Below are 26,132 nucleotides of genomic sequence, written 5' to 3' on the forward strand. Positions count from 1 at the left end.
TTTGTGGACTTCAGTTTTCTTGTTCATAGAATATTCTTGCTGAGAAAGAAGAGGCTGTGAGAAAAATTCAGTAAAGAGAACTCAAACTGCCAGTAAATAATTTTTCATTTCTGCCTTTAATACTATGGTAAAATTAAGAAATATTAATCCTGTATTTGTAAAACGTTTTTTTTTGAGAAAACATCCTGAACTCCTCAGATGTAGAACTGATGGGGTGGGTGTGGGTGACAATGAACGTTGAAGGGAGAAGGGCTTATATTTTCATTTTGTTTTATTCAAAAAAAACATGCATCTTCATAAAATCATAGAATGCTTTAGGTTGGAAGGACCCTTTAAAGATAATCTGGCTCCTCTCTCACCACCACCCCTCCATGGACAGGGATATCTTTCACTAGACCAGGCTGCTCAAAACCCCATTCAACCTGGCCTTGTTCACCTCCAGCAATGGGGCATCCACAACTTCTGTGGTCAACTTTCTCCAATAAACTCTGTCCTACTAAAGAGTTTTCTCCTAACATCTAATCTAAACTTACTCTCTTTAAATTAAAAGTTCCCTCTTGTGCTATCACTATATGCACTCGTAATAAGTCTCTTTCACCTTTGCTACAGACCCTCACTAGCTACTGGAAAGCTCTAAGGGCTCCCTTGACCCTTCTCCAGGCTGAACAACCCCAGGTCTCTCTCAAAGTGAGGTGCTCCAGTGTGCTTGATCACCTTTGTGGCCTCCTCTGGAATTACTCCAACACAACCGTCTCATGTTGCAGGCCTCAGAGCTCGACAGAGTACTCCACATCAGATCTTACGAGTATGGAAAAGAGGAGGAGAATCACTTTCCTAAACCTGTAGGCCATGCTTTTTGTGGTGAACCCAGGAAACAATTTTTGGCTTTTTGGGCTGCAAGCATACATTGCTGGGTCATATTGAACTTCTCATTAACAAACACACCCAAGCCCTTCAACTCAGGGATGCTTGAAATCCATGCCTGCGTTTGTACTTGGAATTGTCCTGACAGAGATGCAGGACCTTGCACTTGGCCTTGCTGAAACCCATGATGTTGTCACAGGCCCACTTTAGGCTTGTCAAAGTCCCTCTGGATGGCATCCTTTACCTCAAGACCATCAACTGCAGGTGTCATCTGCAAACTTGCTGAGGGTGCTCTGATCCCACTCTCCATTTCACTGACAAAGATGTTAAACAGCCCCAGTTCCAACACTGAGCCCCAAAGAATGCTGCTTGCCCCTGGTTTCCACCTGGACATCAGAGCTCTCTAAACAGAGCTAAAGAAAAATAGCAGGTCTGAAGTGCTATCAGTGCTAGCTGCTTTCTGCTGAGCTGAAGTGACCATTTTCAAATCCTTTCAATCTGTGGTGAAAAGATCATTACCATGCTAGTCCCAGGAAGTCAGTCCTCCTGCAAGTAAGCTCCTTTGTTATGAATATGGAACAGATGGAATCAAATCTATCTGCTCCATAGGAACAAAAACACTTACAACCTAGCTCTCTCTATTAAAGACTCTACTTAGCTCCTTTACAGCACTGGCTTTCTGTGCACTGCTGTGAGGTTTTGACTTTATAGAAAAAGGTGCTTCATAAAAGCAATAGTTCTTAGTCCTAAACCAAAAGCAGCCTAAGAACAGTAGAAGAAGAATGCTGTGTTTAACCTGCATGGCTCCTTGGAGATATGCAAATATTCAATTACTATTTTTTTAAAGCTACAAAAAGGATTTTTTTCTGAGGAGGAAAGACAGCCATATGTTGCAAAGATTGTGCATCAATGACAGTGAAGTACACAGACAGCAATCGACTACTTACTCTAGTAAAGGTTGAATCTATCTATATTATTGCAAGAAATAACATCAAGATGAACACTTCCACAAAGAAATCTGTATCATTCTTTGAAAAATTCACCATTTCTGGTAGGAGATAAAACTCCCTGAAATTAAATTTCTATGAATACAAGACAAGATTTAGTGCATCAATTTATCTCCAAATATTGCATCATGTAGGACCTATTTCCTAAGATTTTAACAGAAACTGTATCAATATTACAATTAACTTTGCAAACTGAAAATATGCACAAAGATACACAGATTTAGTTACTGAATCTGCCCATTAAGCAAGTACATGTAAAGGATCTGTCACTTCTCCTACCATCAGAACAATAACAAAAGCTAGCCACACATTCAACACGTTCACATTTTTATAAAATCCCATACAACAACAGTCAGAGGCCTCCTTTACTCACAGGTTAATATGTTAATACATTTACCATTTGGCTGCTTTTTCAGAATAATTGAAATAAAGATTTCTGTTGCAGAATGCTTTGATTCTGACTAAATCAAGTCTTCAGGCAAATCTCCTCCCCACCAGCAAAGGCACAGCTTGCCTGAAGTCATAACCTTTGTTGGCAGGAGGGAACTGGCCTTGAAACAGATCATGAAGCAGATGTTTTATGCCAAATCAGAGTCTAGGGATACACAGACTACTGCAAATAAAACTCTTCTCCTGTCTGTTCAGTCATTTCAATTCCCTGCAGCGTGAAATATGAAGTTGCCAACAAGCGGCCAGTGCACTACACAGCACAGCAGGGAAAGCAAGTACCACAGATGCACTAAGGGCTGGAAAACTCCTTCATTAGCTCTGCTTTTCAGCCCAAGTGTGAGCAGTGACACTTGGGCCATCCAAAAAAAGGTGATGGTTCTTGTAAAGACCAGTTTCAATCAGGTCCAATGATAGAAATTGTGTGCATTTGTCTGGGGGAGAAGGAGAGATGGCTGTGCCACAGATCATGGTCATTAGTGGCTCACAGAAAATGTGGGGCTTTTGAATTACTTTTCTTAAAAATTTTTGCACCGAAGACATGCAAGCTGGCAAAATATCCATCTACAGGCTCACAAAAAAAATTCCATCAGCTTGCTGTGAATTCAGGGTTCTGCGGAACAATTCGTGACAGAAGACCTAGAGGAATTCCTGTTGTTAAAGCAGTGGGGTACTTCCACACCAGGAAAGGGTACGAGCCCTGCTACCACCACCTCTGTGGAGGTGGCCCTTGAGCAAAAGACCAAGAACAGGGCAGTATTCCAGCTCCCTCTCTTACTGGTCCCTCCATCTCAATATCTCCATCTAATTTAAGCATCAGCTGTCTAGAGACCCTTACTCTTTAAAGACAGATGCTTAAAATCCAGTTTTAAGACTTTTTCTTCTTAAAACAAACCTTGTGCTTTCAAGTCAGTTTCCATCCACATCAAAACTACAATGACTATTTCTTGGTTTTCTAAGGTGAGAAGCATTTTGTGTTGAAATGAAGGAACAGCTAACAATACAAGACAATCTTAGTCCTTGATTATGGTAGATCAGAAATGGGGCTCAAGTTGATGATAATATTGTATTTGCACTTAAAACACACAACACAAAAAACTGGTAAAAATACAAACATGCAATTCAAATGAACCTACTGAAAAGCTTTCAGGGATGTTTACTATCCACAACAGACATAACATTTTCAGAAGAACTCTGTGCTTCATGTGCAAAGCATTTTAGAAATCAGTCCAACTATTTAGACACCTAAGTGACAGCTAAGTACTTCTAAAATTATGACTCAAATTGGCAATGCTAAACATTTGGGACATGTGGCCTGTAATGAACACTATTTATTTTACCTACTTTGGACTGGGATCAAGGAATAATGGTGTAGAGGACAGAGAAGCTGCTTTTACCTGGGTTTAGGTGGTGGCTTTGTTGGGTTGGCTTTTGTTTTGCCTTGGTTTATTTTGTTGCTGTTGTTTTCTTCTAATTGTGTGTTCAGGTATATTTCAGATCAGTGTCCTAAAGCCTAGACAGACTCCACTTAAATATAGATGCACCAAAACCAATGTCATTTTCTGAGGCTCAAGTCAAAATAGACCATGAATATCAAAGCATCTGTATGCACAGTTGTCAGAACTTTTTTTCAGAAGTCCACTTAAAGTGAATACAAATAATTTTTTTTTGCATACATGTATTTTTTTTTCAAATCTGATGTAAAACTATCAGTCAGGATTTATGCCTAGAAATTCAAAAATCTGTTTCTTCATGAAAGGGCACAGAAAAAAAACTTACTATTTTTAAATATTTTGTCCCCTCTTCCCTCATAGAAAGGTATCATTTCAGAGTTTGCTTTATTTGGCCTAACATAAATTTGATTAAGAGCTAAGGCAATTTCATGGGACTTCCTGTTGCTGTTTTATTTGTGTGTCTTTCATTGCTGATTGTTTTTTGGTTGGTTTTGATGTTGGAGGTTTTTTTTAAGAATGTGCAATATAATTTCATTTCATATTTATAAGAGTGGAGTACAACTTTTCATGTATATATTAGTACACAGAATATCATATGCTGTTCACTAGCACTCTAAGGAATGGAATACATCTTTGTGAAAATCTAGCTGTATTCACACTAATACTAAGAGTATTAACTGCAATTTACATTTCTAATACATAATGTTTCTCATTCTCCTAGTCAATACAATTCGAAAAAAAATTCCCTTCCTTTTCTTCCCACAACTTTAATAAGGCAGTAGGTTTCCCAAAAGATTAATTATGGATTAAGATTATATTTCACTCAAAATATTCTATAGTATAAAATAAAAAAATCCTAGGCAGAAATACCTCTTCTCAGCTAGATTAACATAATAAGAAATATTCTCCCTAGGCAGTACTTTACAAGGGATTTCCTAAAGCTAACTTTTAACTTACATATTTTCAAATTAATTAATAATTTGACTAGAAGCAATGCTATTGTCTCTGATGAGAACAAGCAGCTGGCATTTCCAAGCAGGGACTGGCTCATGGGTCTGGGACCCTCAAATCACAGCAGACACCAACCATGCCAGCTAACTGCAAAATCACTGGTGAATTCACTTTGTCCTTCAATTAAGAAGGCAGAAATAGCATGTCATGGCAGGTAGTTGGGAAAACTCCAGGGAAAATGAACATTTTATATTTTGCATCCCAAAGATTTGGGTGGTAAACTCTTCTAGAAGTTGACATATTTCCTTAAGGAAGCTGATCACATTTTGCAGAGAATGACTTCTTCTGCTATTTTCTTCAACAGGACAGATTTCAGCAGGAATGTCTCTCTCTAAGGCACATTGATTACCACATTTGTTACCAAGAAGGGAAAGGGAGTTAAGCACAAAGAGGAATAAAGTTAAAGAAAAGACAGACACAGCTCTACCCCAAGAAGTGTCAGTCTCCTTCTTAAACTAGGACTAAATTTATCTTTAACCTCATTTTTGTTTTGTGAAAATGTGTAGTGATTATGATTATGCCACATCAAGGATAAGAAACAACAGCTGGACAGATCAGCCCATAGAGGAGAATGATCATCTATAATAATCTTCACTGGCACTTGATATTACAAATATCTTGCCCTTGTTAGAACATCGTAGTTTGTGAAAATTATCATTTTTATAGTAACAACAGCTAAAACCTTTACCACTTTTTTTTTTTTTTCAGAGATCTAACCAATATCTCCCAGAAAAGTTGTGGAGTCTCCTTCACCAGAGATATTCAAGAACCAACTGGACTCCAACCTGTGCCGTGTGGTCTGGGACAACCCTGCAGAGGAAAGAGGTCGGACCAGATGAACCACTGTGGTCCCTTCCAACCTTATCCTTTCTGTGATTCTGTGGTTCTATAATATATTCATATTATTATTTTATTTCATATTATTATTTTATAAATATACAAGTGTATATATACACATATGCATGTATATCCATACACACATACACATACATGCTGAATTCATGGTAAATATAGGAAAAAAGATCAATCAGTTGAGAAGAAAACATTGTTACAAATATTTCATCTTTTTAGAAGAACAGTATCCCTAAGACAACACTCATCCTTAGGAAAAATATCAAGTAATAGATTTTATGCTTATATTAAGCCAGGAAGATAATCAAGTGTTCTGACCTACTGCATTCATCAGCTGCCCCATACTGATTTTGAGGAAGGAGAGGGCACATTATTGTCATGACACAAGATTTCAAAACCTCCATGGATCAGAACTGTCCCTGCAGAAACCTCTTTGTGTTTGAGGTTGAACAGAAGCCTTCCCTATTACGTTTGACTATTAGCCCCAGGAAGTTTCTCAGGGGAATAACACTACCTCTACCGATTTTATCATGTCCTTTTCTTGTGAAATATTTCACTGAAAATAATTGGAACCTAATGATGCTTCAGAGGAGTCTCTACATGAAAGAAAGAAATAATAGGAAGAAATATTCTGTTTGAGACTGTACATTTTTTTATCCTTAGATATCCAATGGGAACTGTCAGAGCTACCAACCAATTAATTTTCTAATCTCTTGTAATGGGTTTTTTTCTCCTTCAACCCTTGTTTGTCTCCTTTGTAGCAAACAAAAGATTTTTCAGTTATGTTTTTATTTTCTTAATATTACACAATGCTAAAATGCGAAAGTGGAAGCAAAATGGACATACCATGACAGAATAAAATATGTCTCTTTTTTAATACCTTGGAACATGATAATGTCAAAAAGTACTCTGCTAAGAAATTGATTTTGTCTGTCTGAAACACAAGAAAGTCTGAAGGTCATGTTGGCGGTCTGTCCTGCATTGCTGTTAAACCCTACAATATTAATTTTGACCTCTTTCTTATCATTCTAGTAATTTCTTTGTATCCTGTGCCAAGTTCATGGGCTGCTCCTATAGTGTTCCACAGAACTACTTGCAGAATATGAAGGGATCACCTGTACTATTTTTTCCTGGAGATCCATATAGGACTTGTGAAGCCATCTTAAGGAAAAAAGGCAAATTAAAAAGAAAGCATGAAGAAAAAATGAACCAAAATGTGCTACAACCATAAACAGACAGACTTCTCACTTCTCTTATTGGAAATCTGTACTTGCCAAACAATTAAGAAATATGGGTCTGGTTTGTTTTTTAACCTCATTCTGCTTTGTTGATTAACCTGTTTCTGTTCTTAAAATTAATTACACCATCTTGAGTCTCCACTGCATAATTTTATCAAGGAGGCAACAAATCATACTGGCAGTGGTGATCCATGTTGAAGTGGAATGCAGAGTAAAATACAATTTTCCTCAAATTGCCAAAACTGTTAATATTTATCTAAATGCCCATAATAACTGTTTTGTTCTCTGTGACAGTCGGGAGAAAAAAAAAAGTCTTCCAAAAATCATTCTGGCAGCCAAACTGCTTGTTAATAAAACCTGGAGAAACATTTGTGATTAATATAAATTACTAATTCCTCTTTTAATGTCTTAACATGACAGTGACTAATTTACACAGTTTTGCTTAAGCTGCCACTCAGTATTTCAAGTGGGACTGCGAACAAAAAAAATGCTGTTGCACTGGTTTATGTTTCTATGCAAAGCTACCACAGGTGCAAGCTCTATAGATGAGGAATCCTATCTCTGGCAATAAGTTCCAAACACACTGGTTGATTGTTCTGCTTGGGACTGGGGGAAAGAGCCAGCAGTGAGCTGGAAGTGGCACATTTTGTATGGGCATGGAAGTCTGTTAAAACAAACTGAGAGGGAGCTGTTGTTTTTGCTACCTAGTCCACAGCAGTTTTCAGTGGCACAATGAGAGACTGCTAGGTTCCTCCTAATTTAATTTTGAAACTCATCACTGCAACAAAGTGTGTGAACTGGAACGTGGGTACTTTGGAGAACACCTCCAAACAGTTGTCAAGGAGATGCTTCCTTCCTCAGAGACAGCCTTGCTCATATCATTCAAGTGAGAACCATGCAACAGAGGTTTCACACTGCCACTCATGAAAAATAAATAATATCGATATTTTAAGGCTTCAGAAAACTGGTTCAAAAATAACTATCACTGTCTTGTAATAAATGTGTTTAAAATGTAATCTTACACAGTTATTAATTTCAAACTCCAGTAGCATTATAATTTACCTCCTTACATTGAACTGCTAATAAAAAAATTATTTTATTAATCATTAATGGGAACTGCATGAATAACTTCATGCCCATGGGGCAAGAAAAATTCATGACTTATTTGTGCATCACCAGCCAGAAGCAAAGAGGTGATGTTATTAAGCCCTCTTCAAGAGGACAGGCTGCATTCCTTCACAGTCCTGAAGATCCTCAAAAAAGACACTACATTTAAGGTAGACAGCTCTGTGCTGTAGGATAACAGTGAAGACTACTTCAATGCCTCACACCTGAACAACTTCTTCAAAATCTCAAAATACTAGAAGTAGTCCATGTGCAACTACAGGTTTTGAGGTAAAGGAAGATGACCCAATATTACCAAAAGCAGATGTGTCAAAAAAATAACTACTTAAAAAGAAACCAAACATCATCATCTTCAAAATATCCTCACCTACAATTCTTAAGACATAATGTATGTGAGTTGAGCTGATCTGGTTTATTTTTGCCTGAACATATTTTGAATGCCACTATGACTGAATTGTCAGGGCTCTTCAAATTGATTAATATATCTCCATTCTGATTATCTTCCAAATGATTGAGATCATTTCACCCCCAGAAGATGAGCAACAACCATTTTATTCCCCATAACTATAAAAAGGAGCCTGGTTACATTTGTGCATAGAGGTATAGTTCGAGTGAGATTTTGATACACCTTCATGCCATTCTTAATTCCCTAAAGTAGTGCTGTATCTAGCTGGGTATACGTCTTGATATTTTAAATATTAAATATCCATGATGCAAAAGGAAGGCCAGGGATACTTTAGAGGCAGTAAAAATCTCATTTGGCCAGTAATGTGGATGACCTACTGCTTTCCTGAGGGAAAGTGAAAACTTTAGAAATGCTGAAAAAATTTTCTGTAATTTTTCAGTATAAAGCATTTCTATGTACTTCTGAATACTCCTGTGGGAAAAAAAAAAATCTTATTCTACATGATTTGTACTGACTTGTCAAGAATCTTGGAAATAGAAGTATTAACTGCATGTGCCATTTAGAGCCCAGAGTCCTGGGCACCGTGTCTGAAGAAGACACATCACTTGGAAATAAGAATGTTATTGAGAATTCTGTCATGTTTTCCTTTTTCAGAGCCTCCTCTAATATCAGAGGGCTTGGTAGATTAGAAACAAATTTGCTTTTTTTAAATTTAAGTATTTAAAAAAATATGGAGTTGAATGTTGAATATCAACCTATGAAACAAGATCATCAGCCAATTGCTCAGCATGCAGAAGTATTTTTTCATTGAGGGAGTTTAGTTTTGGTCTAGTGGTTTCAGGCATGCATATATAATCAAGTTTGTATCACAACACATACAGTATCACCCAAGAAAGTGCTGCCTTGGTGATTTAGTCTGAGGAACAGAGAGGCTTAACATGCTGATGACATGGAGGCAATGAAGTACAACACTGTTATTCCAAATGTCATGCTATGCTATTTTCATTTCTGTTGGCATCTGCTCCATGTTACGAAATGCATACTTCCAATACAACAGCTCATTAAACAGGTTTCAGTTTGCTCAGAAATCAAATTAGAAGACTGTTACAGAGTTACAAGTCCTCACATAATTATTAATATTACCCTCCACTTCTGTGAATCCTTTCATCCACAGAATCCACGTGCTTCAGTTTATCAATCTCATAACATTCCAGTGAAGTATCACTGCAATGAATTTCACCCACCTACTAAGTGCAGCAACCTCTGAGATGTTAAGTTGTAGCTGTTGAACATCAAAACTGATTTAGAGTAAGGAATGATGAATGGTTCATCAGGATTTAAAGAGCTGTGAGCGATTCATTCAATTGTACTTCCAGCAGAACACTAAAATTTAAACACTTACTTTTAAGAAAATTCAAACGAGATTTTTACAAGATTCACAAATGTAAAAAAGTACAGTCACCATTAGGGAACATTTAGTCACTATTTGTCTTAAGGCAGGTGCCTCACATACAGATTCATCAAGTTCCTAATGCTCCCTAAAAGCCTTTTATACAAGATCTAACCAATATACATTTTTAATGCTTGTGATTGGATGATCAGGTAGCATTCAATATATGCTTTATTTTTCTACAAAATGAACTGGCCTTTGTCAAGCAACTTAGATGAGAAAGAAAAAAAGGCAGAGAAAAGAAAACCCTGTCATTTACTTTTCTGTGGTCACTCCTTCACCCTTCCTAATGACCAAAATCAGTACTTCAGTAGAAAGTATCATGTCACTGATCTTCACAGGAGGGTGAAGACCTTATAAAATATGTTATAGAAATGTTCAGAGATGCAAGGGGTCCCCTCATTTATATTTCTGTTGCTGTCAGGATCTTAATGGCACTTCAATTTTTGAAGCATGTGAATCCAAACCTTCTTTTTCAAACTTGCTTTCTGAAAGACATTAATTCCCTTTGAAAAACTCAGGCAATAGAAACCAGTGCTTCCATGTGTGTTCTCTCTTCATTTTTTTATATGGATCTCTCCCAAGTCCCAAATTATTCAACAGCTTTTAATGTTCCCTTTGAGGATTCTAAGAACGCAACCAATGTCAAAATCTATTATACACTGGTGATTATTTCTGCTTTCTTTTAAGCAGGACCAGTACTTCATCTTTTTCTGATGCTTTCTAACAGAAACCAGTCCTTTAATCTACACACTAGGTTAAGCATGTATCCCTTTTAAAAGTCACCTTCTTTGTCTGTCTAATGTTGTCACAAAAAATATTTTTTAAAGTACACATTTATCAAACCCTTTCAATTGCTTTGATTTCATTCAGAACATCTCAAGTGATTCTAGTAAACCAGCTATCAAAGCAGGATTTGTAGTAGAGTGTCATGTCTGATCCCACTGCTGTCAAAGCAGAATCAGTGTTTATGTTGATCGGGTCTAGATTGAAAGGTTAATGGGGAACCAGGCAATAAACAATGTTTATCTAAAAGAGAAGTGCAATTAACATGCTAAAAATGTTTGTGATTCCCTCAGCATCCTTTAATAATGTCCTTAGTTAAATTTAATTTTTCAGTTTTTAGTGCAAACTAGGATATCCAAAGAGAGAGTTCCAAAAGTCATCCTATGTTTTCAAAAATCAATGAGGAAATGTAAGCACCAGCAGTACCTGTTGAATTGAAGAAAGGCTGCCTTTTTTCACTTGCTGGAAGACAAATCCCATCTTCACTTTCAAAGTAAAATATATGCTATTTAGGTCAACCATTTGACAACTAGAAACAGTTTTTAATAGAAGTTTAGCCTACGAGTAAATAAACTGACTTCACTTTTCCCGGTATAAGCTAAGTATGGTATGACAAGATTTACCATCATCCTGCCCTACTCATTCCTCTAAAGCTCACACAGCTCTCTAAAGATAAACTTTGCCCCAAGTCATATATTTGATTTTGAGTCCCAGTATTTACAGAATCAACACAGAAAAATATCCAAACCAGGCCTTTTAGAGCATGTAAGTCATTGATATGAGAGGACATAAAACACCCAAAGAGAGATTTTCTGAAATATTTTTTCATACAACTACTCAGTGAAAAGATGGCTGCTTATTAATAAACCATATATTCTAAGTACTGATTTAAAGAAAAAAAATCATAATTTCTAGAGTAATACCAGTTAAATATTACTGTGCTACCCCAGCTGGGATATGACAACAAAAGCCCTGACTTCCTCTAAAAAAGTAAGTATTCTAAGTAATCTAATCAAACTGTCAGCCAAACTTCCTATACTAACGTTTGATTGATTCTTCTACTCTTCAGGATGCACATGAAAAGTCTCACTAATTTCTTTAAATTATCTCCTTTTCCAGCAGAAATTTCCTCAAGTAAGTCAGGATCAAAATCTGAGAGTGTACTTATGCCTCCAGACAGCACCTCCTATCAACCGACCTACAGTCAGCAGCAGAAACTGCTGTGCTGATGACACCAACTGGTTTTGATAAAGCAAGATCTTCAGGTTTATAGAAGGATGATTAAAAGAGCGAGAAGTGTAGTTTTTTGAGGGGGCTCACATTTACATTTTCTGATAAGACAAAATTACAGTTCACAGTCTTGCTCCCACTACATCAAACTAAACCTCCAGCAAACATGGAGATCCCTAAATCAAATAACTATCTACAGTGAGGCGTGCCTGCTCATGGAAAACATTGATATCCACTAATATTTAAGCTGGTGCTCAAGCAAAAGCAATGAGGTCTATGCAGCAGTTTAATAGCATTCTTTTTTGAGCACATGAAAAATACCTGTAATACAACTGTTAGTTGCTCAGTAGTTTTTTCCTGTATAGTATCACAGGTTACTCAATCTTGCTTCTGCAAAGTCACCTTTCTTAATTCTTGCTATACTGAATCCAATCCTGAAAGAATAATATCAAAGCTGGCAATCTGGAAGTTTCCAGGGTCTTAGTCATGTTGTCACGTCTGTGTTAATTTCCATGAAAAGTGAACACTACACTTCCTATGCTAACTGCTAATTTATAGAGGGATATGTAAAGCTCTTCCCTGCAAGTTAGGACTTCTAAATTCTGCCAATAATTCTTCATTAAAAATCGAAAAATCCATAATGGACCAGCAGCAACAGCAAGCAGTAGTAGTTTTGAGTGATAGTTTTGAGTCCAGTTCCATCCCCAGCAATTCAGTGGCTAAGACACTTGGAGAGAGAATTTCAGTACAGGTTCTACCACAGACATTTCAGGTGGAAAGTAGTGAACAGACACAGGGCAAGTCAACAGTAACAATATGAATTATGCTTATATATTGATGTATTATGCTTACATATTGAGATAAAAAGACAGTAACCCTCCAAAACTCAACCAGATCACAAAATGTGGAATTGCACAGGACAGAAAAATTGACAGAGAATTGTAGCAGAGACTAAAGAAAAAAGCACAAACAAACACTCAACTCTTAATCACTCACAAAACATGGTAGAAGAGGGTAAAGAGAATAAGTTAGCTCAGCTGTCATCAAGGACTGCTACTGGCCTAACAAGACCTCAGATAGAGACCTTATTAATACAACAAGCTAATAACCTAATTAATAGACAGAAGTAAGAGGTGTAGGTATTAAAACGCTTTTTCCTACTACTGTTCTTTCCTTAAAATCCTTATAATCAGAGAAGCCTCCAGATGTCTGCAGAATGATTGTCCAACTACCTGGCACCTATTAGAGAAAAATGACAGCAGGATTCAAACTGTTTCACAGTCTTTGGAATGAGGTGAGGACAACTTCCAGCTAACAAAAGACACAATTTTTGTATTAGAAATAATGCAAATCATATGTTCTCCTATAGAAGGAACAGCTAAGACTGTCAGGATATAATATCATTTGTCTAAAAACCCTCAGAATCAGAAATTTCAGGAAAAGAAGGAATTAGGTCAGAGAAACAAGGGTAATGGGGAACAAACCCAAACACAAAAAAATATCAAGGGAGCAGGTAACAGTAGGTTTCTTGTGAATATATTCTGTGAGAAAAAGGAGTATAGAACGGTTATATGTTATTAAGAAGCATATGCACAACTGAAAGAACAATTTTATAAACTGCTTCTTAATTTAGCCATTAACACATGAACTATTGAAAAATATTATTTATAACCATAATTAAATTGAAATCATAATAGGACACTATCCTGATCTGGTCACAAGTAATACAATTTCATCAAAGCTTTCTCAATTGACAATCAGAAGCTTCATGCAAATAAATGACAGTAACAAAGGCACAGTGGCACATTAAAGGTGACACAAAAAAACAGCATAAGCATTTTGAAATGGGAAAGACACATATAAAAGATAAAATTAGAAAGAAACAGCAGCAAAAAAAAGGTTATACAAATAAATCACAGGTTTTTAACTTTTCATAAGGATTTTTAAAAGATGAAAGGGCTTCTTTCTCAAGAAGAATGGAGGAAAAAACCCACAAGTTATGTCTAGATATATAAAAAGTAAAGCCTGCTTACTGTTAGCAAAAATTGTAAGAATCTTGTGGAGAACAGATAAGCTAGAGAATTGAGAATAAGAGCAAACCTACCTTGTCGTTCTAGGAAAAAGGTATAGTGCATATAAATGAAAAGATTCACAGTGATCAAATTATTAAATAAACAATATAAAATATAAAATCTTGGAGGATATGATAAAAATACCAGAGATATTTTACCTGTAGAGAAGTATAAATTACTGAATTCTTCTCTGAAATAACTGGACTGATGACTCAGAGAAAAGCATGTACCACACCCTAATACTTTTGATACTACACTGGTGCTTTCAAGAAAAGAACAGCTTTTAAGCTCTAGTTTAAATCAACAAAACAGCTTGGTTTGGCAACTGAGGTCAAGATTCTGCAGAACTCTGTACTAGCCTGCTTCTAGACATATCCTCCCCCTTTTTATTTCAACAGCCCTGATGTATATTTGCCAAATTGTCACTTTATTTTTACTTAACACATTAATAAATTATCTGCAATTAAGTTAAAATAAAGGGAATTATATGATCATTTTTGAACATATAATTATGTAACATTCTACATTTTAGGGCTCTTGTGTTCATCTCATCTTGCACAGTACCTCACCTTAACCTGAACACAGAAACTTATATTCTCTTCCAAAGGACATTAAAATCACTATCATGACATTGTTTTGTTTCTGCTTTCTGTATATTTCATTTGCTTCTGTTTCAGTACTAATACTATTTTACTATTTTATTGTTTTCAGGCTGGCATACATTAACCTGAGATGAGCACCTGATAAGAACTAAGTAAAAATTAAGACTTCAGGTCATGATCTATTATTTGCTTTTCCCAGTCCCACGCTGTGCACACCCTAACTAAATAAAAGTTAATTTCTTTGTAAATATTTAATAACCTTTTCTTTCAAAAACAAACTCAATCAGTACTTTTGATTGCATGACTGTAATGTTGAATTCACTTGCTCAATGTAAATTTGATATCAGATGGATAAAGTTTTTTCCTTGCATTATCCTAGAATGAACATGCACAGAATGCAGATCCAAGTTCATCTGAGCAATATGTAAGGCAATGGCATACCAAAGAATGGTGGTATTTTCCAAATGAACAGTTCAGACAAAGAGACAGTGATTGTTCAGAGATTATTTCATTTTCTGAAAATAATGGATGCAAAAGAAGCAAGCCACATCCTTGAAAGTTAAATTGTGAAGATTTTTGACACAACACCAGACAGTAACAAAGTTAACCAGCCACTTCATATATCTGTCTTTTCAGAGGTCTAGACTACAAGCATATTTTGTAACCCTTTAGTAGAATATGCCAGACTGATCCTATATAGTTAGTTTTCCCTCTCTCCTGCAGAGAGAGCAAAGGTTTCAGATCTGCTGAGCAAAGGACACCTTTCATGGCAAAGGAGTAATTTCTATAACATGCAGATGCAGAAAGGTAACAAAAGTAGTCTCCAGAGCCTGAACACCTGCTTACAATTTGGATGAGGAAACAAGGAACAGCATTTCACCATCTTCTTTCTTCAGCATAGACTAAGAGAAAAGCATTACAGGATGGACAGCTGTGCCCTGAGAAGGCCTACATATTATTGTTAACTTATTGTACAGTGCTTCTTTGAAATTTCTGCAATGTCAATACCCTTGTTAATTCCCTCAGCAAAGCAAAGTATGAAGGAAAAAATATACTTAAGTTCCAGAAAAGAAGGAAAAATGCTTATGTGTCACTAAAACACAACTAAAAATTCAATTTCAGCTAAGCTTAGCTTAAACTAATGTTTACATCTCTTTGCTATTTTTTTGCTATTTTACCTTTCATTTAAAAAAAAATCCATATTAATGCAGTTGAATATCATAATGCTCTTCAAATTTTAAAGTACTTCAGAACAATTGTTTTGAAGGGAGCCCTTGACAGTTAAATGAATATTATAGATTTTTAATGAAAGTTATATGATTTTTAGTGACTTACTGAATTTGAGCAAAAATGAGGAAAACCAGGCATAAGCAACCTGGGTGTATTCAAATTACAATATCTCGCTTGAGAGTTCAATGTATTTTGTATGTTTTGACAATGAAGCTATTAGACAGCCCAGCCTGAGATTTCTTTTTTTTTTTCTTCACTTTCATCTTTGGTTTTCATCTTTATTAAACATTTATCCTTTTTTCTTTTTCAAAAATTTAGAAAACGAGTTATTTTCTTCAGGCTTGCAGCTAAATATGTCATTCCAGTGCTACATTTTATTGCACCTTGTGATGATAGGCTGCTTTCCTTAGCTTAACTATTCCTGCTTATTTGACTGATGATGCTCTGGAACTGAATTTTAAAGAAACCTAACAAAAAAACAAAAACCCACAAAAAGAACTGGACAATTCCAAGGGAGCCTGATATCAGAATTTTGAATTACACAAAACTCTTGCTCAAGTGACACAAATAGGACTGGGCCTACACAACACAGATTTGTTTATCCCTGAACATTATCTACTTAACACTGTATCTTTATACTATTTCTCATCTCAAACCCCAGTTTTAACTAACATTATTTAAAATATTATTTTGGTATTATTTTTATTATTGTGTTTCAGCACAAGAACAAGGCACAGTTTTTCTAATGAAAAACTGCTTTTATTTGATGGAAGAAAAAGGAATTAATAGGAAACTATCTACTAAGACTGTTATTTCCATGTAGATTATGAAAGGAAAAACAAAAATCTCAATGTTGAAGAAATGAGGCTGAAAACAGAGATCATACATACTCAGTTTCTTTGGTGAAATGAGGTGGAATGACTTTCACATTAGAAAGGCCAGCTATGTATATAAAAGCAATATTTATTGGGATCTGCAGTCTGTGTAAAGTGTTCAACTCTGCTGTCTAAAACTAAAAACAGGGAAAAAATAAAGCTGGAGCAGTCAAAACTTGTTAGGGGTGAAAGCTACAAGTACAAAAATGAGTTGCTGAAATAAGATCTTAGTTGGGAGTATTAAACACACGAGATAGTTGAAATGATATGACTTGCACAGTGGAGTCAGGGAATCAGCTTGCCTAACCCACTGGGTTTTAACCTCCTGGTGTTTTCACATTATGTCTCCTGCATCTTGTCTGGGTGCCTGGAGCAGTCCTGACCTAGATCTCCTCACCTGCTTGCCTCCTGCTACCAAAGCACTCCCATTTCTGCCATGCTGACAGAAACAGCTCACCCATGAAAAAGTTGTGGGGGAAAGGAAGGTAGAAGAAAGAAGCCACTTGCCTAAATACTAGGATTATTTGGCCTGAGAAATTACAGCTTTAAATACCACTGGGTTACTGATATCAGCAGTGTAATATCACTCAAGACCAAAACAGACCTCACTTTCCTTGGGTGTTAAATACTAAAGAGACAAGAGTATTTCATCAAAACAAGTAAGAAATTCAAGGTATTCCACATACAAAGGATTAATTATTTTTCCTAATAGTTGGGGATAATTTATATCCTCCCCTTCTTGCCTCACCTCTGAATGCTGAAATAAATGTAATGTTGCATTTTGCTTTAAAAGTCAGCTGTGGTTCAGTGCACAGGTTGCCATGATATTTCATGTGAGAAAAGAAGCTATGATTTAATGTCATTTTCACTAGCTAGATTCCTAGCTAATGTATCTGGGGATAGTTTAATCCTGTGTTCACTGTAAGGTATTATACACCATTTGCCCCTCTGTATTTTCACAGAATGAAAAATTAGCTGTATTTCTTATAGCTCCTGTGCATCGATGGTAAACCTCTCTATACTCACAGATGTAGAAATACTCCCGGCCTGGCCTGAACTCAAATCCCAGTGAGAAGGGCGTGAAGAGCTGGAACTTTTCCGAGAACTTCAATGGTCCATTTGGGGAATGCGGCCGATTACACTCCCACCTCTTGAACCCTTTGGAAGTGTGATCACAGGAGCTGTAGCCATCAAAGTTCACCATGTACAGAACATAGCGTTCGGTCTTATCTTCTGGCACTGAGTCTTCATAGTGAGGGCAGAACACATCCAGGTAGTCATTGATGCAGACATCGATGTGGTAGTCACCTCGCTGGAATCTGAAATCACAGGAAGAGTTCAAACATAAGCACACTTATCTCAGGATGACCTTGTTGCAGGGTGACATTCTCATATGAAAGGGCATCACTAATGGAACTTCATTTCACCCCAGCCATGCACATCCACTCTCAAAAATGACCCTTACAATTCACCAGAGCTATCAGAGACTTATTATGCTTATATATGATCATACAACCTTTTGGATAAAGGTTTTGCTCTATTTTTTTTTTACAAAATAAGTCTGTTGCTATTACCCACCCAGTTATAGGCTATCTTTCTATGGTTTATTGAAAAATAAACAAAGAAAGTGTCTGTCTTATTTGGTTGGGGTTTTTTATTAATTGAAAAAAGAAACAAGAAGCAGCAAAGCCAAAACTGTATCAGCCTTTCCAAATCAGTGTCTATATAAACATCCGCATATGCATGCAAATAAATAACCCAAATATATCCTTTTCTCTGAATCATTCAGTAATCACCCCTGTGCTGAAAGCTGATTTGACTGTGAGTACTTATAGTTACTGCAAGAATACAAACAGGTTACTCTTTCATCATAATACGCAACAGTTTGTCAAGATGCAAAGAAAAGTCTGTATTATTTTTAAAGCGATTTGAAAAGCAGTGCTTCTCCTTTGCCAAAAGTACACATTGAAGATGTTGCTCTTTTCAGATAAGAGGATCCTGGGATATAAATTATCGGCACTCAGCCTAATGTGGCAGATCTGAATGAGTGACAGCTGAGAAATGCAGTGCAAGGCACCAGCCCAGATGCATTTTATTATTGCTGGTATTATTACCGATGATTCCTTAGAGATGTGGGATTCTTGTTTGTTGAGCATGAGGAGGATTTTCTTGTTTCTCCCCTGCATGTTTCACTTAATGTTACTTTTCTAATGTCTCCTACAGTGTCTGAAAGTATGGAGACAAATTCACTGCCTTCATGGGAGCTTATACCATGATAGATTTAATGATTCCATAAACCAGGTCTGTGCGTTCATTAAACTCCCTGGGGCAGCTAAAGAAACCAACCACTGACCTACTCCACTTCAGGCTGACTGGGCTACTTGTAGCTTCTCTCTTTCACAGCTGCAGTTGTCAAGTGTACCACAGAGCAATAAAAAGGCCGTGACAGATTTAACTATAATACTTCTTTTTAGCTGAGGGGCATATTTTAAACACCTGATGGGCTTGAAATCTGCCATCTGGATCCTTCTATCTAATTTCAGAGAAAAAGCAATGATTTGCTGAGCCTCCAAGGATAAATTCAGAGCAAACTACACCTTTTCATATCCCTACAATAATTTTACTTCAATAAAATAGCTTTTTAAAGGGGGAAAACTGAATACGCATCAAAGCATGATAGATCTGTATAATTTCAGCCAGTGCACAGCCTCACAGTTCCACTCTATAACATGGAAAAGCCTTTTTGAGCCACAGTTCTTCCAGGAGAATTTACATTTATCAAGATTATTGGTCAAGATACTATTTTTGTATTCCACTGCTTCCAAAATCTGTCACCTGAACAGATAATGTCTTAACACATTTGCAAAAATGTATTGTCCTCAAACTGACATCTGTTCTTTGAATTAGTTAGCAGTATGCTTTTCTTACAGGTAATGAAAAAGAGTGTAAGATACAAATAGAAAATATGCATTCAGGCAATATCTCTATTTTTTCAATTACAGTTTTAGTAAGTAAAAATTGATACATACTTACATATAAGTGTGTTTGTGTGTGGACAGAATTTTTTGTTTGTTTGTTTTATCATGTAGGTGATAAATAATTCTGTTTTCTCAAGGTTACCTCTTTTATCAGCCTGTGCCTTCACCATAATGCCCAATTACAGTTCTGTGACACAAACTATATGCTTCCAGAATTATACTTAAGTAATATATTCAAGATCAGACTGACCTTCTCTACCATTAGACTTTTACAACACAAATAACCTTATGTGAACTGTTTTTTCACATTATTTTAAAAGTCAATGGAGAGCAATAGGAACTTCTGTTGTTCTAACGTTCAATTCATCCAGCCTCTTTAGTACATTGTAATGAGATGGATCACACTTCCAGAAGCAGCTAATTCTCTCCTTTAACCAAAAGCAGAGTCTGGGGAGGCACTTCCCAGACAGTGTCTGTACTGTAAATAGCTGAATTTGAAGGGAAGAATCCAACTGCACAGCCCATGATAATGGAGATGATAAGAACAAGGAGACAGACTACTAAATGTGTGATCACACCTTAATTCCAATTTAGCAATGAAATCAAACTTGTAATCTGCACCAGTGAGATGATGCAGAAAAAGAAAAATCAAACCTCATCTGACTTCTTTTTGGCAGTTTCCCCCTCTATTCTTGCTAAATAAACAAAACCACAATGTAACCACCTCTTTGATCACTGGTATTTTAGTAGATTCCATCTTACTTCTTTTTTCCTAAGTATTGAAACAGTCGAGTGTCTCCATTCATTCCAGCAGGCCCCAGACTCTGAAGTGCTGCCTGCAAAGCAGGTCTGAGGATGAAGCACACAGCCAAGTCCTTTTTATCCCAGTGTCTTTTCATCCCATTCCCCTGATCTCTCAACAATTTCATTTGTCAGTCATCTGCCACTGGTAGGAAGTGTTTACATTTAGGAGTGGGAAAAAGGAAGGAGATTGTGAATATTTTAAGTGATCTAAACTGGCCTTTAGTCAATGTTGTTGGCATAGGAATGAACCTACTCCAGGAAAAATATGTACCAAGGTATTTTATCATGCAGGTCTGAGTGAGGTCTCTTTACTCCAGATTATCAACCAACTATGAATCAGAGAGAAGGTATTTATTTCCTGTCTTGCAATATCCTAAAGAAGTCAGTAATCAAAAACTCAGCAGGTATGTCAAGAGATGTAGAACTAATTTTATGTTTCCAAAAGAGACTACAATATCTCCAACTTTTCTGTCAGAGTGAACTGAGACCATTCCTGTTTCTCCAGCTACAAGCATCATGTTGTATTTACCACTACACAGAGGAAAGGTAGTGATCTAACTGGAACAGAAAATGAAGGGATGGCCATGAGTAATTCACAAAAAAAAATCATCAGCTTAGTCCTCGAAGCTATTAAAGGAAACACTTCACAAACACACTTCCAAGAATTTAACAGCACATTTGAGTGGAAAACACTCAAATTTACACACATTTACAGGCTGAAAACCTCTTAGTAGTATAATGCCAGATATTAGAGTGAAACAAAAGTTCCATTTCAAATTAAAGCACTGATCAACATTTAGCCATCTGCATACATTGAGTGAAAAATCTAAAGGGAATATGGAGTCCATTAACAGACATTTGCAGATATGACAGGAATAGCAGATGTCCTGTGCCTTTTTCCAGTCCCATTCCAAACAGAAAACTTGCTAGTATGTTACTGCTATCTCTTTTCCCGGTTAGGTCTTCATCCTGCTCTGGCAGGTCCTCACCCAGACTTCCATGCCCTTTAGAACCATGTGGTTAACAGGAACTTTAATCTAGGAAGAAACTAGCTCTATCTAGATTTTGCATAACAGAACATGGTGTTGTGGTAGAAACCAACCAAGAATGCTTCTCCAAAAATCTGACAGAATCTACACACCTTTTTGCAAATGCCACTTGTCTCCATGCACTCTTATCTTACACACAGCAAAACACTGCTATTCTTCAAACATAATTAACCTTTGGTTTTTGTCAGGTGCATTCAAACAGCGTCTTGGGAAGTTGCATGCTGCAAAGCCAGCTATTAGGCAGTAGTGTTATGAAAGCCATTTTGAAGAGAGAGACATATAGTTAAGTAGTTTCTACACACAAATATTTCCATAACCAACAAACATCAGCTTCCTACACAAACCTTGAACACTGCTTCCAGCAAAGCCTGTCAGAGGAATATTTCTCTGCTAAAGTGCCACTGATGAAATATCCAGGTATTCAGGATGCAGAGAGACAACTTCATGGTTATGTTAACCACAGAAAAACAAGACTAGCAAAACATTTTGTAAATAATTAGTGCCTCCTGTATTCTGTTTATCCATTTACAAAGGGAAAGTACATGGTCTGTGTGCATGCTTCTCTTCATAATTTTAAGTTCTGAAGCCTAAGTGACTCATCTTGAACTTTGCTGGTCACTGAGAAAAGTTATAATTCATTTAAACAAATATTTAAAACAAAATAACAATTTTGTTTGATTTCTCTCTTTCTTCCTTTCTTTCTTGGAATAAACACTACAAAAATCCAGTTTAAGAATTGCACAAATAACACTAATTGTTCATTTAGATAGATAAAAAATTTCAATAGCTCTGCTTGTTACTTCCACTATAAATCCTATTAGTTATATTCTATTGCCCTTCCTATAAAATCAACACACCAAATGCTCTACTTCAAGATAAGTGTACTGGAAAATTTGCCTTTTACTATGTCAACCTTTCTTTATTTGGAATCTGTTCTGTCAAATGCATGAAGTAAGGCTTCACTGTGAACCAGAAAGGACTCCAAATAACTGCACTGACAATAAATTATGAAATTCTGGTCTTCAGTCAGGTATTGGAAGTGATCAGATGCAAAAGACCCCTATTCTGATGCCTGGAGCCTGCACAGCCTGTTAACACCAATGTGCAGAGGACACTGCCACTGTCAAATGCCTCGCCCCCATCACCTTTTTCTCAAATGGTAACATGAAATGTAAAACAACATCAACAAAATTCACTCAACTGATTTGTTCTTGGGGTATATACAAACTACAGTTACCCACAATTATTCAGAACAGCACAGCAAAACGTTACTTGTTCTGTTTCCTAAGGAAAAAAGGTTTCTGTGAACAGAATGCACATACCCCTACGAATGCTAGTCACTCAACTCCTCCTTTTTAACTTTCATGGAGGCTAAGCAACTTTTTAATTAAATTTAATGGAGACAGTGAGATTTCAGAGAGAAGGTCATTCCTACAAATACCATGAAAAAAGCAGGCCAGCTGAAAAGATCCCATAGGTGTCCAAATACAGGCTGAATCTCCAGCTGGTTAAATGTTATTAGACAACAGAAACACCTCCTACAAATGCTCTAGGCATAGGAAAAAGTTGAACTGAAAAAATACAGAAACAGATTGAAATTTTTTTTGTCAACTGGTTATGAAACTATTTGCTTAAATGGTTATTAACAGAGAGATGAATATTGGTAGTTATTTGTACACACAATACGAAAACCCAAACATTTTCTGGAAACTGTTAACATCATTTAAAAGGACAACATTTTCGTTGCTCTCAGGATGTCATGATGTAGTTATTCACCATTCTATGGCACTGAGCTTGCCCATAGCTTTTGTCTGTGTTTAGATGGAAAGTGTAGTGCACTACGACTATTCCAAGCTCTACTCACATGCTGTGACTGGAACATAGCAGCATAAATTGTGCCTTGTTATTCTTTTACACACTTCAAGCCCCTCATTTCAAACAACAGCTTTAAGTGTGATGGGGGAAATCTTGTGGCTGTTAATTATCTGAGGGGTTGTGGGATTACGTGTATCATTTTACTGCAGATAATTTTAAGATGCTATTTCTGTGCTATAGAAAAATAACCTCTTTAATGCTTTTCTGCTCTTTTTACTGGCTTTTGTCACAACATTTCATAAACTCTGTTCCCACAGCTCTGCTGACATCAACAATGATTCTGATGCACAAACAAGGAAGCAATCAAAGAGCTATTTTAATTTTAGCTCTATTCAAACTAAAAGAAAATTCAACATTTTCCAGATGCTAAGAGAAATGTGTTTGCTAACAGTAGCAAGCCATTGACATTTTAGATCTCTAGCAGGATATTGCTACCCTGAGCAAGCAAACAAAAAAACCCTGTAATACAAAAAAGCAGTCCATGACCTTTCAGTCCTCAGGTTACAGTTTCACAAGTTAAAACAAGTTCAAGACACCATGAAAAAAGCACGATGTATGACACAAAAATCAAGGCTGCTGTTCAATAAAACAGTATTCAAAATTATTCCGACAAAAGACTGCAAGCTAAATACACAATGCAGAAAGAAACTTATTCTCTTGTCATTAAGTCCTCTATTCAATTAGCATTTATTGGAGTAATTAAATACTGGGAAAGGATGCCAGGCTAATTGTTAGATTATGATAATTACACAGCTTTGCTGTGCTACAGTTGATCAAAATAAGATGTGGTCACATGCACTCGGCTAAAGCTTCTCTGCAATCATCAGGCTTCCATGGGAAATTTATTACTATAATAAGGCCACTTATTACTAGTTCATTATCAATCAGGCAGAGAAACTTATTATTTGTACCCTTCCTTTTACTCTCCCACCCACTCTGTCGGAACAAGCCTCCCAAAAGGTTGCACCCTGGTCTCTGCCTTCGTCTGGCTCCCTTCCATCATAATTACACAGCTGAGGAGAATCAGGCTCCTGCACTTGAAAGAGTTCATCAGACTTCAGCTCACTGTTTCACAATCAGCTGCAAGCATATATCACATTTCTTGAAAGAGGTGGGCGATCTCCCTGCATTTCACTTTACAGGGAGATCAACCTTCTCCTTTTAATCTTGCTATATTCCTCCCATCTGAGAGATTTTTCACATTACTTGGGTGGGTCCAAAAGCAAAAATCAGAAAGAAAGGAGCTGCATTACGATGCACTTTATGAAAAAATAATATGGTTTATGTGGCTTTTCTCCTTACAGAATCACCTGCCTTTACCCGTTCTTTCCAGCCAACAGTACAAGAGAGACATTGTGCCTTCCTGATGTAAGGCTAGGGTTTTTTTTGTTAAAGAGCAGGGTTCTCATCAGCTACCATTGTACCTGGTACTTCATGCTGCCTATTTAATAGAAAAAAAAGAAGTGATTTACTACGGGGACTAGAACATGGGAAAAAACATGAAACAAATCAGTTTGACCTAGCATTCAGGTTTTTAAACAAAACAACTTGTTAAGCACTAACTCAAAAGAGTCATAGAATGGTCAGAACTAAAGAAATACAACAACAAAAAAACCCCCTAAATTCGTTAAAATTATTTTATTCTGTGCTGATCAAAAAACTACACCTTTTGAAATGTCAGAAGCACCTACTTCTACTCAGCAATTGATCTGGAAGCTTCCTAGATAAGCTAGGTTTTTTAGGTTTACAACACTGGTAAAATAACTGATCAAGCTTCACTTTCTCAGACTTCATTTTTCACATACTATTTTAGTTTACAGCTATGCTGCAGGTGACCACTTACAAGCTTTTAATTCTCTTAATTTCCAAACCAAGAAATGTCCTGAAAACCAGTATGAGAAAAGTCTTTATGCTTCTGGATGGAAAAAAAAAAAATCTCATCTTTTTTTCTATTTAATAAGGCCTGATTGATGAAAACTTCCTAAACTGCCTTTGCTGAAACATGTTATTTGCAAAACAAAGAGAGCCTACATCCAGGAGTCTTCCATTAGAATCATGGCAAAAAAAGACTGCAAAACACAGGAGAAAACAAGTAGGTTTCAATGAGGAAGGGAAATGTCCTATTTAAAATATAAAAGTTCTTTGAATTACATCTCTTGTGTTAATTCCATTAACCTGAAAGACCTCAAATATCTTCTTTTCTGGTTCTATTGATTAATGAAAATTTCAGTTGCATCATAACTGTTAACAGTGACAATTTAAAGTACAGACATGTATTTTTTTTCCATGATTTACAGGCTCTTTGAGAAATAAATTCTACAGAAATGTGTTTGCTCCACTTATGGTTAATAATTTCCCCTTACACTCATAACTATGTTTGTAGAGTTGGGTCCTGTGTTGACTTTTTATAGCTAGCACTGCAGAAAGGTATATGTTCAATGATAACACAAATATTAAAAAATAGAAACTACTTGCTCTTCCATTAATAGGCATGAGGAAGAGAATTAACAAATCAATATTTATTTCCCACCTATAAATCTGAGTACTCCAGAGATTCTCAAGTACTGCAGCAGCCTCGCCCACTTCATATCATTCTGCATCTCCTAATCGAAGAGATGGACATTCTTCATGCGGTTTATTGAAACTGTTTCCTCCAATTCTGCTTTTGTAAAATACCATCAAAGCTGGCACACTTTTCTTTTTGAAGACACCACTTTCACCTGGTGTCTACGAATTTCTCTTTTGCTGCAAGTTATGAAGAACTCATTACATCTGGG

The 26,132-nt window shown here is 36.5% G+C and overlaps 1 protein-coding gene across 1 annotated transcript in view; it reads right to left on the reverse strand.

Annotated features, from left to right (window-relative positions):
- Positions 1-26,132, reverse strand: part of EFNA5 (ephrin A5) — a 206,961-nt gene that overhangs the window by 20,934 nt on the left and 159,895 nt on the right. The window contains exon 2 of the mRNA XM_053932456.1: positions 17,676-17,968. Within this exon, the coding sequence (XP_053788431.1) occupies positions 17,676-17,968 (293 nt within the window). The remainder of the gene's footprint in view (positions 1-17,675; positions 17,969-26,132) is intronic.

Source organism: Vidua chalybeata, chromosome Z (genome assembly GCF_026979565.1).
Source record: "Vidua chalybeata isolate OUT-0048 chromosome Z, bVidCha1 merged haplotype, whole genome shotgun sequence".
Classification (NCBI taxonomy): Eukaryota; Metazoa; Chordata; class Aves; order Passeriformes; family Viduidae; genus Vidua; species Vidua chalybeata.